This window comes from Xiphophorus couchianus, chromosome 24 (assembly GCF_001444195.1).
Source record: "Xiphophorus couchianus chromosome 24, X_couchianus-1.0, whole genome shotgun sequence".
NCBI classification, from domain to species: Eukaryota; Metazoa; Chordata; class Actinopteri; order Cyprinodontiformes; family Poeciliidae; genus Xiphophorus; species Xiphophorus couchianus.
Genome location: NC_040251.1, coordinates 14,821,207 through 14,835,831, shown reverse-complemented (window position 1 = coordinate 14,835,831; position 14,625 = coordinate 14,821,207). Strand labels below are relative to the sequence as shown.

The 14,625-nt window shown below is 38.8% G+C and overlaps 1 protein-coding gene across 1 annotated transcript in view; it reads right to left on the bottom strand.

The window, feature by feature from the left end:
- Positions 1-14,625, bottom strand: part of LOC114141233 (gamma-aminobutyric acid receptor subunit gamma-3-like) — an 86,799-nt gene that overhangs the window by 58,957 nt on the left and 13,217 nt on the right. The window contains exon 3 of the mRNA XM_028011720.1: positions 1,804-1,871. Coding sequence (XP_027867521.1) covers positions 1,804-1,871 — 68 coding nt within the window. The remainder of the gene's footprint in view (positions 1-1,803; positions 1,872-14,625) is intronic.

Genomic DNA, 14,625 nt, shown 5'->3' with positions numbered 1-14,625 from the left:
CATACTTAATAAAGCTTAATATCCCCTCTTGCAAAGAAGATGTAAATTGCTGAGAATATAAATATTTCCTAATGATGCAGACAGAATAATGTAATATTTTTCACAGCTATATTGAGCTGTATAATACTTTATTAAACCCAAAGGGAGGATGGGTTATTGCAGTGTATAAACTATGGGGAAAAATACAATATAAGAACAAGCAGTTCCTAGGAGGAGTCATATAGGGTTTTTGTTGCTGGCAGAGACGATCTCCTGTCCAGGACTTGATTGCAACAGAGCTGCAGTTATGTCTCAGTTGTGCAGAGTTTTCTGTTATGAAGCTTGTGCAACATTTTTCTCTCTGGTATCAGTTGGAATCAGGATACAAAGCAGACTTTTCTGACTAGGTTTCCTCTTGTGTTTGCTGCCGCCTCAGATTTTTTTTTTTTTTTTGGGGGGGTGCTTTATAATCAGCTGCACTCGTTTCCACCACGGAAAGCACAAGCCCTGACAAGCGGGACAGCCAAGAAAAAAAAAAAGAAAGGAAAGAGTCGAACAGAGGCCGTTTTCTGCAGCGGTTCAGTAATCTTAATAAGGGTTCCAGAAACCCAGATCTACACTGACTGCAGATTTTGGTGTTTATCAGAGAGCCTGCTGGCTCCTCAGAGTGCAGGGTAGAAAAATCAAGTTAATGAACTGTGAGTTGGAGTCCACCATTTTGCATCCCAAATTGAATTCACTTTGGGAGTATGCCTAAACGTCCCTCCGCACAGTGGCTGCATGTTAAAGCACTCTAATTATTATTGACAACTTTGTCCGGTTGGTAATCTTACATTTGAATATATATATATTAATATATATACTTTTAAATATTCAGCTACAATACTCATTGGCAATGCTAGTAATACTTATGAAAGTATTACTATTGTTTTTTTGTTGAGTTAGTTAATTGTAAATATTGAATCATTAAAACAACTTTTTTTTCTTCTCCTAGCTGAAGAGCAATCAAATCCAAGGCAGGACTTTTCCAGTCTCAATCAATAAAAGATGAATTATTTTTAAGGCTTCTTCCATAACTGTGCATTTTTTAATAAATGTGGAGGGTGTTGCACACAACACTTGATCAAATTAAATCTGAATGCATTCAGCAGCTAAGTGTAACAGGTGCATACCTAATTTTTAATGAGTTTAGAGCTCTTCACAACATGTTTAAAGGATCTCATGTCATCAGGGTTTTTTCCACGTTGCTGAGCGATAGTAGCAGCTCAACATCTGGCTAATTTCTTATCACATCTAGCTCAGCTAATCTCTGCAAAGCCATACACTTATGTTGTGAGGACAGTGAAAAATTAAACTTACTAGAATGTTTTGACAGTGATGGAACAGATTTTTGAATAATAATCATCGAGAACAAACTGCTAATGCTTTGAGAAGCAACTATTTTCCCATTGTTGCAAATCAGGCTTTTACGTTAAGCAATTTGCTTTTTTCTATGCCTCTAATCCAGCATTCTGGTCTTTTTGGAAAACATATTCAAAGCTGTTGTTTTTCTTTCTTTGAGTTCTCATGACTATCTGCAGAAAAACCCCAACTGGCTAGTTTTTGTTGTCTTTTTTGTTTATTTTTCTGGCTTGTTCCGCGCTGATCAAGCAAACCAAAACCCACACCTGTCTTTCTTGGCTCGCACTGCAACGGAAACATCTGTGGCGGCACAGACGACCTCCAAATGCAACATGAGAAATGACGGCGCTCATGTTTGATGAGGCTCTGGAGTCAGGCTACAGTAAAACCTGCGGGTGTGAGGATGGAGAAAACCCAACTCACCATGTCGATGGACGACACAGGTCCGATGCTGTTGACGTAGATACCCACGTCAATGACGGTCGGTTTCTCTGCAACGAAAAAAAAATGCCGTTAACGTGAGCATCCAATGCACATACGGTCCTTTAAGCAAACTTAAATGGATATTATTGATATTTTGTGTGATAAACTACATTATGTAGCAACCATATTTATTCTAACCTCTGATAGGGCATTCATTTAACATTTGCATCAAGTTTCAAAATAATCTAAACCCATGTTACATTTTCCCTTTGATTCAAAACTATGCAGCGTTTTGTGTTGGACTGTCGTCAAGGTTGGTGCTTCTGAGCTACAAAAGTTCTTGGGGTGTTAATACCTTGTGATATATAGCTGTCACTCTTTCCATCCTGCGGCTTGTATGTAACCAAAAAACAGAAGTATAAATAATCAAGTTAAAAACCACGCTTTTCATCATTCAGTGTCACCTTGGCTAATAAAGCCAGTTCATTTCCTTTTGGAGGCAGGCAGAGCCATCAATCCACCCTGAGAAGAAAGATTTACACTTCTAAAATCAGAGAAGCTGCGCTCTGATTCCTCAAGCACTCCCAGAGTTACCATGGCAGGTAATAGCATTTCCAGTCAGCACCAAGGATCTTGGCTAAATTTACTCTGCAGGAGCATTTGACTTGTTTATTCTGAAGCAGGAATGTGAAATAAGGTACAGCAGAACACGAGCCATGTTAGGACAGACATTTCAAAATGCATAGATGCTTTAGGGGAGAGCTTGTATAAGGTGGGAGAGCAAACTTTTCATGAAAAATTCACCATGATTCATGCATTATTCTCTGTGCATGCTTTTTATGCTTTTCTGTGTAACCCATACATACTAGCTTCAGCTTATTGAAACAAAGCATTCCCATTAAAACTGCATCTTTGGGAATTAAGTGTTTGCTTCACTAATGTATCACCTAAATTAGGCTCTGCTCTAATGTGCCTAAACATACATTAAAAGTCCGTTATGTTGTGATTCTAGATGTTTTTTTCTTCCACATATAACATCTAATGGAAGTTCTAGTTCTACACTGCAAGGAATGGAGAAGGAGAGACAAAACTAAAACCCAGTCTCACTAATTGGCTTCTCCCTTGCATTTCAATAGCTTGATGACGATACCCAGCGCTGGATGCAACACACTCCAGCATGGCCTCTTCACACATCCTCTGCTGTAGCGTCTCTATTAGCCGTATCAAGTCCAACAAATTCTGCAGCATGACAGTCACAACTCTGACACCTTACACATCGCTATGCAACACTGCTACAAGATGGATGCAAGTGATTGTCAGATTGTATTGCAATGGCTCGATAATAGAATGCTAAACACTTAAACTGGATGATGAATTACAATTTAAATATTATCATTTCTGTTTAATGATTGTGTTTAGGATGTGTATAGAGCATTTAACTTTCAACTCAAAATGGTCAGATGTTTCCTGGGATTTCAATAATCAGCAAAATGACTCTGCTGCTCCTAGATTTTGCATCTATGTTTAAATTTTGTTCTTTACCGTCAGTCTTCTTTTGCTCCTGTATGTTTTTTCTTAGAATTTAAGTTATTGGGGAAAAAAAGATGAAGTATTAAGAGCCGCTCAAACAGTTTTCAAAAATAAGAGCATGAAGGTAAACGTCTAACTACTGATAACCAAAACCTCAACACAGATGTTGAACTTTATTCAATAGAAAGTTTTCAAAAGTTTAGAATTTATCTGGAAAAATTTGAAAAATATTTCTCCATAATGATCTACAGAAATGGTGTAGTTTCCTCAAGTTTTCTGTAACTTACAAAACCTAACGAAAAGAGAATTTTTAACCCTAAAACCAAATATGATTCCCCATCAGACTACAAATGAAATCCAACCTGGATCACAGATAGTCATTCAGACTCGCAAAAGCCACACTTTGAGAACATAACTGGAGAAAACAGGTGAGCATTTGGCTATTATAGTCATAACCAATTGATTTATGATCTAATCATTTATCAGCCAGACATCTGGAATGAAGCCGTCTGGGTTGAAGTTGTCATGTAATTGTGAGGGTCGGGAAAGGTTTGCCTTGAGGTTTCTTTAGCAAATCAATCGGCCCCAAGGGTGAGCAATTCGTAAAACTGTCACACGAGCTTATCTATTAATGAGAGTCTTGAGGCTCAAATTTCTCCTTTTTTCCCTTGTTTGTAGATAACTTCTAAGATTGCAGTGTTTTGAGCACATCTAAGTGTACATGGAGCAGCTGCTGGAGCACAAACCAGATGGCAGATTGCATGTCACAGAATGAGCAACACGATGTATTAATAACCTGACTTGGTGTCATTTCAGCTCTGCGTTGCTAATTGAAGCCTCAGGATTTTTTTCTTAATCATTGGATCACCAGCATCCATGGAGTTCTGTCATTTTTTTTTTCTCTGCTGTGAGGTCGTGGCTAGCAGAGCTGAAATGCATGTGAACATCAGCTCACCGTAACCCTGAGGGTCTGTCGGTGAAGGCTTGCTGGGAGGTGTTGGTTCGATTCCAGCTGAATGTTCTGCTCCACTGACTGGGCAATGCACCATGGCACAGCACTGGTGTTTTCTGAGAAGCATCTTATTACTAAATCTATAATTTGAAGTCTATGTAAACTGTGAATCTGCTTTCTTTGTAAAAATCTATTAAGATTGATACTTTTTTTATTTTTGAAAACAAAAAAAAGGGTCAAAATGAGGAAACAAGGAATATATTCCTCATTTTCATAAGTGGCACTAATCAAATGAATTAAATACCAGAAGCCAAAGTTCTGTTTGCTACAACGACTTTTACTGAGATTATTAGATGTGAAGTTTCATGACTGAACAGCTTACAGTTAATTTGACCCTGATTTTTAAACAGTACAACCATAACTTTGTCGATTATGTAAAATCCCTATAAAAAACAGCTTGGAACCAGTTATATTTCTACTAAATTTATTGGTCAGTAGCAAACTAGCATCTCCAGTGCCAAACACTATTTGGCAACAAACCCAGGTTCAGGCTCAAAGTCATTAGGAAAACCCTGGCACTGACAGAATTTCTAACAATGCATAATTACAACATATAAATTGTGGAAATATTTTTGGGCATGAATGCGTTGTTCCTCCAGGGCAGCCCGGAGGTGTTTAAACATGTGCGGGGAAAACCCCTAGACATGCAGCCAGGCCAGAAACGGACAGATAAGCAGCGCTCACCGATTTGGGCAGCTTTGAATACAGCTTGGTGAAAACCTGGGGATTATAGAGAGCCAGCATCCCTCCCCTGAGATCATTCACCTTAGAAATTGGGGTGAATGCATCTGAAAGACCACTGAAATGAACACATGTGGTGCAAAGCTGATCTTTTATAGCAAAAACACATTGGCGCATATGGAAACTGGGACAACCTTAAGGGGATAAACCTAAATATACCCCACAATAGCTTATCAGTGCAGATGATGGCAGTGTTTATCCCCAGATGATGTGCTTTACGGATAGATAGATTTCTAGAAAGGAATCACCTCAGTCCAGTGCTTCTAGCATCTGCTTGTTGGACATTTCAGCTCTGCTCAGTTTCATGTGTCATCATATAATGGCAATTATAGCAATTATTTTCTTTATCGAATGACTCGTTTTATTGTCTTCATCTCTGAGATGTGAGAATGCTCTTCAAAGGAAAGCAACCTCTTTCCCATATGTGCAGACAATGAAACATCCACCTATACATCTTCCTATTAACCTCAATTTTACACTCATACAGGAGAAACTTTCATCCACAGAGTACATATGATTTCTTTGTCATCCTCTGTGTGTTCCCATCCTCCTCCTCCTGCTCCTCTTCTCCTTCCTCGTCTTGTTTTCCAGAAAAGCCTGACAGCTCCCATCTGTATTATCAAATCACCTTGTGGGGCTCGATTAGGAAGAAAGACCCTCCATGCCTGCTTGGCCCGGCTGGCATGACGAATGCATTACGCATTGTCAAGCCCGGCCAACTTCGTGTGTGCATGCTGATGCACATATCCCAGCTGAGCGCTCAAGCTCCCATATGCTCCGTTTCCCGGGATCTGTGCATGGAATACGAGGGGCCTCAGCAGGCTGCCGGATTCACCACCGAGGGGGGAAGCCCTGGTGTCTTCAGTGGCTGTTTGGAAGCAAATGTGCTGGAAAATAATTTATTGCTCTGCGTTGAGTAAAAGCCATCTACAGTGCAGTGTCTTCAAGCTGTTTGCTGCTGGTGATGTCTTCAGAAGACATTGTTCTGACAAAGACATTTGCGTTCACTGAGGCGTAGAGTTCATCGGGACTCGGCCATCTTGTGGCTCTGGTGGTTACTGCACTTATAAAACGAAGACGACATCATTTTACTTCACTTCACTTTGCTTCACTCAAGCAACCAATTAGAATCAGGCCAAGATTGATGAGATTTAGTGTTGGTCTTTTGATGCGGTTAAGTTTTAAGGATATGTAAGTACATATGTTTTTTAAATAATGACCTCATTTAGTGAAAAAAAGACATCCAAACTTAAAGAAACTGCAGTTTGTCAAGCTGAAATATGAAGGTGCAATACTACTTGACAACCATTTCAAGCCTGTGTGTGTTGCACTGAAGTAGTGGGGAAAAAAGTTAAAGTTGATGGGTCACAAAAATAACAAATAAAAACCACAGAGCATTTAATTTCAAACCTAAACAGTTGGATGCTTATTGCAACAATTACTACTTTAACTTTCTTGATGCTTATTATTCTAATCTTGACATATGTTTTTGTGTGGATCTGCCCAGCCCAGCTGGCTGAGGACTGTGGATAATTTTTATTTATTAAACCAAAAGGAACCGATAAATGGAAGCAGTTAATTGCCAAGGACTGAAGAATTAACTTTGAGATGAGGAACGGATGTAAGGAGTAAAAGCAGAGACAAGAATCTGGCAATGACAAAAACAAGAGCGTAGATAATTAGGATGCAATGACTCGTATGAGACAGACGAGTAACAATGAAAAGCAAATCCAGGTGTACAACAAAGCAAGAACACAGGAAAAACCTTCACAAGGTAAAAAGAAGAGAAGCTTCTCAACTACAATGCTAGCTAAAGTGATTAAAATACCTACTGCTTTAACAAGGTGTTAAGTTTAGAGAAATATCCAGAAACTTTAACCAAAACATGAATTAATTTGGATCCTTCTATCAATCTTTAACTACAGCCTCCATTCATTCACCTAAAACAAGAGAAGTTCAGTTTTTTATTCAAATATAGACGTTTTTTAAAAAATCATACAATTTGTTTAAACGCCAATATACATATCAATGAAGAACTCAATATTTTTGAATGTAAAATACTGTATTTGAAACTCAAAGGTTAATCTTTACACAAAATATGAGCACTTGTTAGTGGATTTAACAGCATTTCTGAGATGCCAGAGATGGAAGCTCTTGAAATGTGTCCCTCTTCTCTTTCCATACATTCACCATTTTTTTTAAAAAAAACTTGATGTCAATGATGCAAACAGAATTTACTACAAACTCAAACAAGCAAACCCCTTTTGACTCAAAATAATTATACTAAGTTCACTGTAAACCAACTATCATTTAGTTTAAGTTTCACGTTCAAATAAGGCTAAATAGGACATTTAAGGAGATAATGCTCATATTTTATCCTCATTCTGTTTAAGCTCTGAAGCAAGCGAGTGAAAGTCTTGTCATCCAAGCAAATATTTGGTAGAAATCCAGTAGTCTCCAAATATTGGCCTTTCTCTTTGCTGGCTTCCCACCAGCAATCATTGACTCAGATACAGAAGCTATGCTTGCATAGAGATGAATGAATGAATAAAAGATTTCTTGAAACTCTGCCTTTTTTGATATTTACACCACATTAAGTTTCCATCAGATACTTAACCCACCCACACCGTGAAACATGGTGGTGGCTAGAACGACATGAAACGAATCCCCATCGTCATCGTAATGTCAGCGTTTGCAGTATTGAAAAGGTTTCTGTTATTGGGCCAAAACAGAAAAACATCGGTTAAAAAACCCCTCATATTTTAATCCAGAAAACGACCTTAAACACACACAAACTGGAATGGTTGAGGTAGTTTGATGACCTAGTCAAAGTACAGACATTCTGGACTTTGCTCAATCTAGACAATCTCAGATTGAGCTGTTTTACAAAGGTCAACAGTCCTAATCTGCAAAGTTGCTTGCTGCTTTAAATGCAGAACCTCAAGTTTTCTAATCTTTAGAGAAATATGTTACAAAAAACCCAAAGATGGAATACATTATTTTACGTTTGGGTCATTATTCAAGATAAAAATAGCAGTTTGGTTAAATCTCTGCGACTCCAGCTGCATCACTTAAGACATTTTTCTCTGTTTCCTGCTTTAATTCTCAGCTCACCTGGAGCTGAATTGCATACTGACAGACTTTTATAGAAACAAATGTCCTTAAGAAGAAAAAAAAAAAGCACAGTAGATTTGCACAATTATGGGCAAATTTGTATCTAAAACCAACTAATGGCGGTAAAATGGGCAAAAAAAGTGTCAATTTCCTAAACTGTTCTGCAATATTAGTGAGACTGAGATGAAGTAATTAAACTGATTTGGCATGCACTTTGGAAATGGTTCCAAGCTTCTATTGGGGGTTTTAGTTTCCCTCCTCAAGAAAGAAAAAGCTGGCCCGCTTGCATCAGTGTGTGATCGTATCGCCGACGGTAACACTTGGAAACATCAATCAACACTTTTTGCACTTGTGTGACCGTAAAAGGAAAGCAGATAAAAACTTAGACACACTTTCCGGCTGTAGCCCATTCACATGTTGGCACATGTGCATCATTATACCACCTCTTCCAGCCAACCTCCCCACACTGTAACCATGGAAACAGACAGCAGCCATCTGGGTTACTATGATACGGGAGGAAAAAGTAAGACCAACAAATCTGAGCCAAGATCTGAAGTTGAATAGGCACTTTTTTCTGAATGGATTACCTTTTCCCCCCTACAACAACAGCTGCATCTTTCAGTTAATTTACAGGCAGATGTGAAACATTTACTTCATCTCGTTGGGACTTAACCATTGGGGCTTTATCTGCCTCCAAGAAATGCTTAAATAAATAAAACGACATGTGCGTGTGATGAACAGCAGCCATCTGGCTGTGCCATGCAGGATGAAGCTGAGGCTAAAAATGCTTTCCAAACGCTGGTCGACCCACATCTGTAACATTTCTGAAGCACCTCACTTCAAGGTTGAGCTCCAGCCAGCCATCTGCGCCGTTCAGAGACACATTACATGCAATCACTGGCGACTAGGATACCATTTTCCTTCACATGCAGGCAAGGCCGCTAGATTTCACTCCAATGTACTCCAACTCAATTGAGGCTACACTTTAGTTCAGCAGTAGATTCAGAGAAGATGGTTTGGAAGATTTATGTTTCTTGAAACAAACAAAAACACAGAGCTGGAGAGGTACAGCATATTACTGAGGCATTATAGCAAACTTAAAAGCATTGTCAAGATAAAGACTAGAGATGCACTGATTGCACTTTTCTGACTAATAACAGACCTTTAGCCAGCCAGCAAGTTAAGAAACACAACTGAGTCTTAAAAACAAGAAACAACACAAAGCAAGGCACTACCATATACAACAAAGATAACGTCGTGATAATATCTGAAAAGACAAGAAACGTTCTATCTGGCAATGTAGCAATTGGAATTGTTTTTGAGTGCTAAGAAGCTCAAAAGGTTTACGTTCACAAGTGGAGCATAACAGCTTTTGCTACGAGTTCATAAAAAAAAACTTAATAATTGCTTTGGGTTTATTTCAAATGCAATGCACACAGACAGGATAGGAAGGCAGGTGGGGCAAACAGTTGCTTCTCCAGATATACCAACCCTGGTGAAACGTGAACATGTCAACATTTGAATAACTTGTAGCAGAGCAGTTTTATTCCCACATTTTATACCTCTGCAACCAGACGTAATTTAAATTGTACAGTGCAACTCTTTACTGCTTGACCCTCAAGGCTGTGTTTTATAAGACCCAAAGAAAATATGCAACAGAAACCTTCACTGATTTTATTGAGATAAAAAGCAACATCGGCTGCTGGTAAAAACTCATATTCCTTTTGTCAATGCACAAATAAGAAAAAAGAAGAAAAAAAGTCATTTGAATCCCATTGAAAAGACTTCCCCAACGGACAGATATTGATCGACAGTGTAGGTTTGTACACAGCGCTTTGTGTATGGGAGTGCGTGGGGGAATGAATGAGGACACACTGTTCCACTCTGGCAGACTGTGTTCACCTCACTGAACCGATGTAATAGTTCTGAGACGGCAGGATATTTCTGCTCCTTCAGAGGTTTAATAAGGAATCATGTAAAGGGGAGGATCTTGCTCCGTATGAACTGACACCAGGCAATAACTGCAAACAGGGCCATGCTTGTTGCACATGCTGCTTCTATGAATTAAGGAAATAATAAGTTTGCCGTTTCCCAGGTTTACTCACTCTCAGCCAATCCACTAAAATTACTTGAAGTTATTTTAATTTAGCTTGGATCTGTGGTGCAATCTACTGACAGGAAGCTGAGAATTAGATCCAGCTGCAAAAAGCAGTTAAGTCTTTGTTGGGCATTAATGTGACACATTTATGTCACTTTACACAACAAAGCAAATGTGGGGGGAAAAGAAAAAAACGTACACTCCTGTCACAGCGGGTGACGCTGTGCAGATTTAATTAGACTTTGTGTCCATCAGGTAAACAATGAATTATGCATTATTTTGCTCTCCTGATGCAGTCACAACAACGGAGACCGCCCGATCCCAAACAAGCCGGTGCGGGGGATGAAAATTTCTGCTTTTTCAGACTTTCAGAAGAGCTGCCACCTGCTGACACGCGTTCGCAGCACGACACAGACACACACAGACAATCCCCGTTATTCTCCCTGCATGACATTAACTCAAGTCCCCTTAAAGTGCCCACATTTCCAAAAGTTAATTGAAGCAAGAATAACAAATGCGTTGCATGTAGTGTTCCTGCAACGGGTTTGCAGTACAAACTGTTTTGCACTATGGCCGTTATTGATTGAATCCAAAAACGGTCCTTTAGATGGCAACTAAAGATGTGTAATCATAAAAAATATAAAAACAACCTTTATGTAACCACCAGAAGTTGTGGTCACTAGGTTAAAGTTGCCAAAATATATTCATTTTTGTGCATTTGATTTAGTCTAGTTGTATAAAAATGTTCCGCGTGATTTGGTTTAGCTGCTTTGTGGAACAAATCAGAGGAACTGTTTTTGTTAGATATTTTTTCAATGCAAGGGTTATGTTGTTCACATGTTGTTAAGTTGCTTATATTTAGTGAGGCAGTGAAAATCTTTAATGGAGGCACACTTTGGGAATATTTTCACAGGAAAACAAGTAAAAAAAAAAGGAGACAGATTTAACAAACTGCTTCATCTCATTTGTTCTCTACTGTAATGCAACTGAAAAAGAAAACAGATTTGGCGAGAAATCCAAACCACACAGGTCCAAGCACTGCGTCTTATCTCTGTTCACATCTTCAAAGTTCATCCACACCTTGCAAATCCCCGGCTAACCAGTCGTGCTTTTGCCGGAGTGGAGCGGACCCGGGATTCACAGATGGAAATCGATTTAATGGTTAGAGCTCACAGGGATGGGGAATGTGTCAGACATGATCCAAGCCCAGCTTAGTGTTATTACTGCCCTAATACACTTCGGTGTGGTATCAGTCCACCACTTTAAAGCTTCACATGATTACCTGGCCATTCCTGTGTAGTTTCTCATTAACACGATACATTGAAGGAATGAAAGGCGTGGGTTTACCGGGCCTGAAAAGCTCTCGTTGGAGAAGAGTTCAAGCTAAATTCCTGGGTCAAGGTCTCTGCAGATTTTAAAGCTTTGATTTGCAAACATATCTGCCTCAAGGCTGATTTCTATCTGTTAAGCTTTATACTATGACAGTATCTGTTATGATCCTCTGCAGATATCACCATGGCAACATAACGTTTCACATATGGTGTATCATGGTAGATATAATGATGCTGTAAATGACTGTGGTCTGAACATGAGAGATACTTGATTTTAGACTCGGACAAAAGCTCCAAAATGAAGATGTATATATTTTTTAAAAAAAATAAAAATACGGTTTTTGAAACCCTGAGTTCAGTTACTGAAGCCACACACAAATCTGATTAGTGACAGCTGCATAGAATAATAATAAAAAAAAAACAGCACTGAAATGCAACCTTTCTGATGACATGACAGGTTGAGTTTTCAGGCTAATATACCTGAAAACACTTTGCACCCCAATCAACAGAAATGTAGGAACAGGTGAGAAAAAGTCACAAAGTCATCCATCAAGCTGCTGGACTCTGCTGCACTATAGTGAGAATCATGATCCACTAACTCTAATGAAATAACTTAAAAATGTACAGATTAATCATTCAGACGGTCATAAAACATCATCCAAAGAACTGCAGGCCTAACACGGGTTACTTAAGGTCAGAGTTCATGAGTCAACAATAAGAGAAATTGGGTAAAAATGGAAGAGTTAAAACATGAAGAATACTGCTAAAAAAGAGAAAAAGAAAGCGTGTTTCACATTACAATCCCCCATAACTATTGGGAAATTATTCCATGGTCCGATGCAACAAGAGTAGAACTTTTTCTAATGTGGCATCTAGTTGAATATAGCATTTCAGAAATAGATTGTACCAGCAGTCAAACATGGCGTTTGTTGTTTAATGCTTTGCTGCTTCAGGTGAAACTATGAATTGCGCTCAGGCAGAAAAATACCCCTGCATAATTAAAAAAACTGATAAATAAAGATTATTGAGTGATGTTTTGAAACCCAGGCTTAGATCCAAATAGGTTGCTGTAGGACAACCCACAAAACCCTCCAACATAGGCGGATTAAAACAAATCTGAATTCCTCCACAGCGACTCATTACCAGCTGTCATAAATGGTTGATAGCAGTTGTTGCTGCCTTGGGTAGCACAACCAGTTACTAAGTTTAGGTAGCAATTACTCGTTTTTCCTCATAAAAGCACTCATCCATGTTATCCCTGTACGATATTAAACATAGTTTGATTGGAAGTGATGAAATGTAGATTGCAGAAGCAATCTACAAGGTAGCAGATATTACTGCATGGCAACAAACCTCTAATAACTCCTAGCGGTTTGTTTTCCTCTGCATTTTCTCCTTAATCTCACCACTAAACATAAAATCATGTACAAAGCGAGATGATGGACACAAATTGGGAAGGTCTGTCTCGACACTCTGCAAAAGCTTTAATGCATGGAGGTTTGGCCCTCTTGCATATTTTCTAGGCGGTAGGTTCCCAAAAGGAGAAGTCTGAAATTAAACTGTGAGAGCAGAAAGTGCTTAGTTACTCTTCTTGCTGACAGCCGTGTAACTTTTATAGTACAAACTTTCTTGCCTGGTAAAGCTCATAATGATGCTATTTATGACAGCTTCACAAACCGTGTGCAAAGACTTATTCTCATTTAAAAGGGTGAACATTTTGCCTAACTTCTGTGCGGCTCTGCTGATTTATCTCAAACAGGAGTGTGTGGATGTGCAGTGTGGTAAATAACTGTTGTTCAAAGACATCCTCAACCTACACATTGATTTTCTTTACCAAGAACATTCACCGGTTTTCCCCCTGAACTGCATCAGAGAACGTTTTCTGTGTAGCTACACTTCTTCAAAATGCCTAAATGTTCAGCGAATTTAAAAGGTCTGCTGACAATGTTACATTTTTTAACAACAAAGTTTTATTCACAATTTATGGAGAGGCAAACTAAATTTGAAAATGCATTTCCTCAGTGTTTTCACCTGTACACCAGAGGTACTGTAATTACCTCATTATTCTGTCCTCAGTCAAGTTTAATTACCTCAGTATCAATGCTCAGAGCTTCCACCGTTCATTCCAAGATGAAAATACATATTTGCACAAAACTCACCAACTTTAAAAACTGTATTCATGTCTATTTTTACGTGCCCACATGAAGCTCACAAGAAGAAACGCTTATTGCTCACTGAAACGAATACATACAAGCAGAAAGGCATTAATCACTACGGCTTAGCAAAGCATCAGTCACACTCATCAAAACAACTTTCAGGCAGAAAGCAACTACTTTACCATTCTGACAACAGCTAATAACTTCAATACAACCAACACCCAAAGTATATGAAAGCACAGCTAACTACTAGCCGAGCACAAAAATCTCACTTTCTTACCCACAATATCGTTTTAAATCACCCCTGGTTATTTAAAAACAAAACATTCTGCATTTTTTTTATAAAGTTCTCAACTATACATACAAAGTAAATAATTGTCACGGAAGGCAAGCACACTGAAAAACAGTCCTGGTCTGCTAGCTCACCTGGCCTCCATTGAATCAAACCTCCAGGAAGTAGCTTCACATCAGGTTGCTCAAACAGCTTCGTTCAACACTGACCACCAAGCGCAGTCTTAGGTCTTCAGTTCCATCTTCTTAAGTTGTAGGAATTCCTTCAATGTATCGTTTCACTGCTTTTAAATCCCTCCAGAACATCCCTTCCAGGTCTCTGTCCTTCTCTGCAGCCACTCACAAACTCCACAGGTGGAGCTCATCAGCCTAATCAAAGTGGAACTTTTCCAAATGATGCATTCGCTGCTTTAGGATATTTTAACCCTGATAGAGCATAGCTATACTGTGCATTGTTTCTCAGTCAAAACAAGTCCAAAATGTAGTGATTTACTGTTACTCTTACTTATAACCTTCAGTAACACAGTTATTATTTTACTTTGACATTTT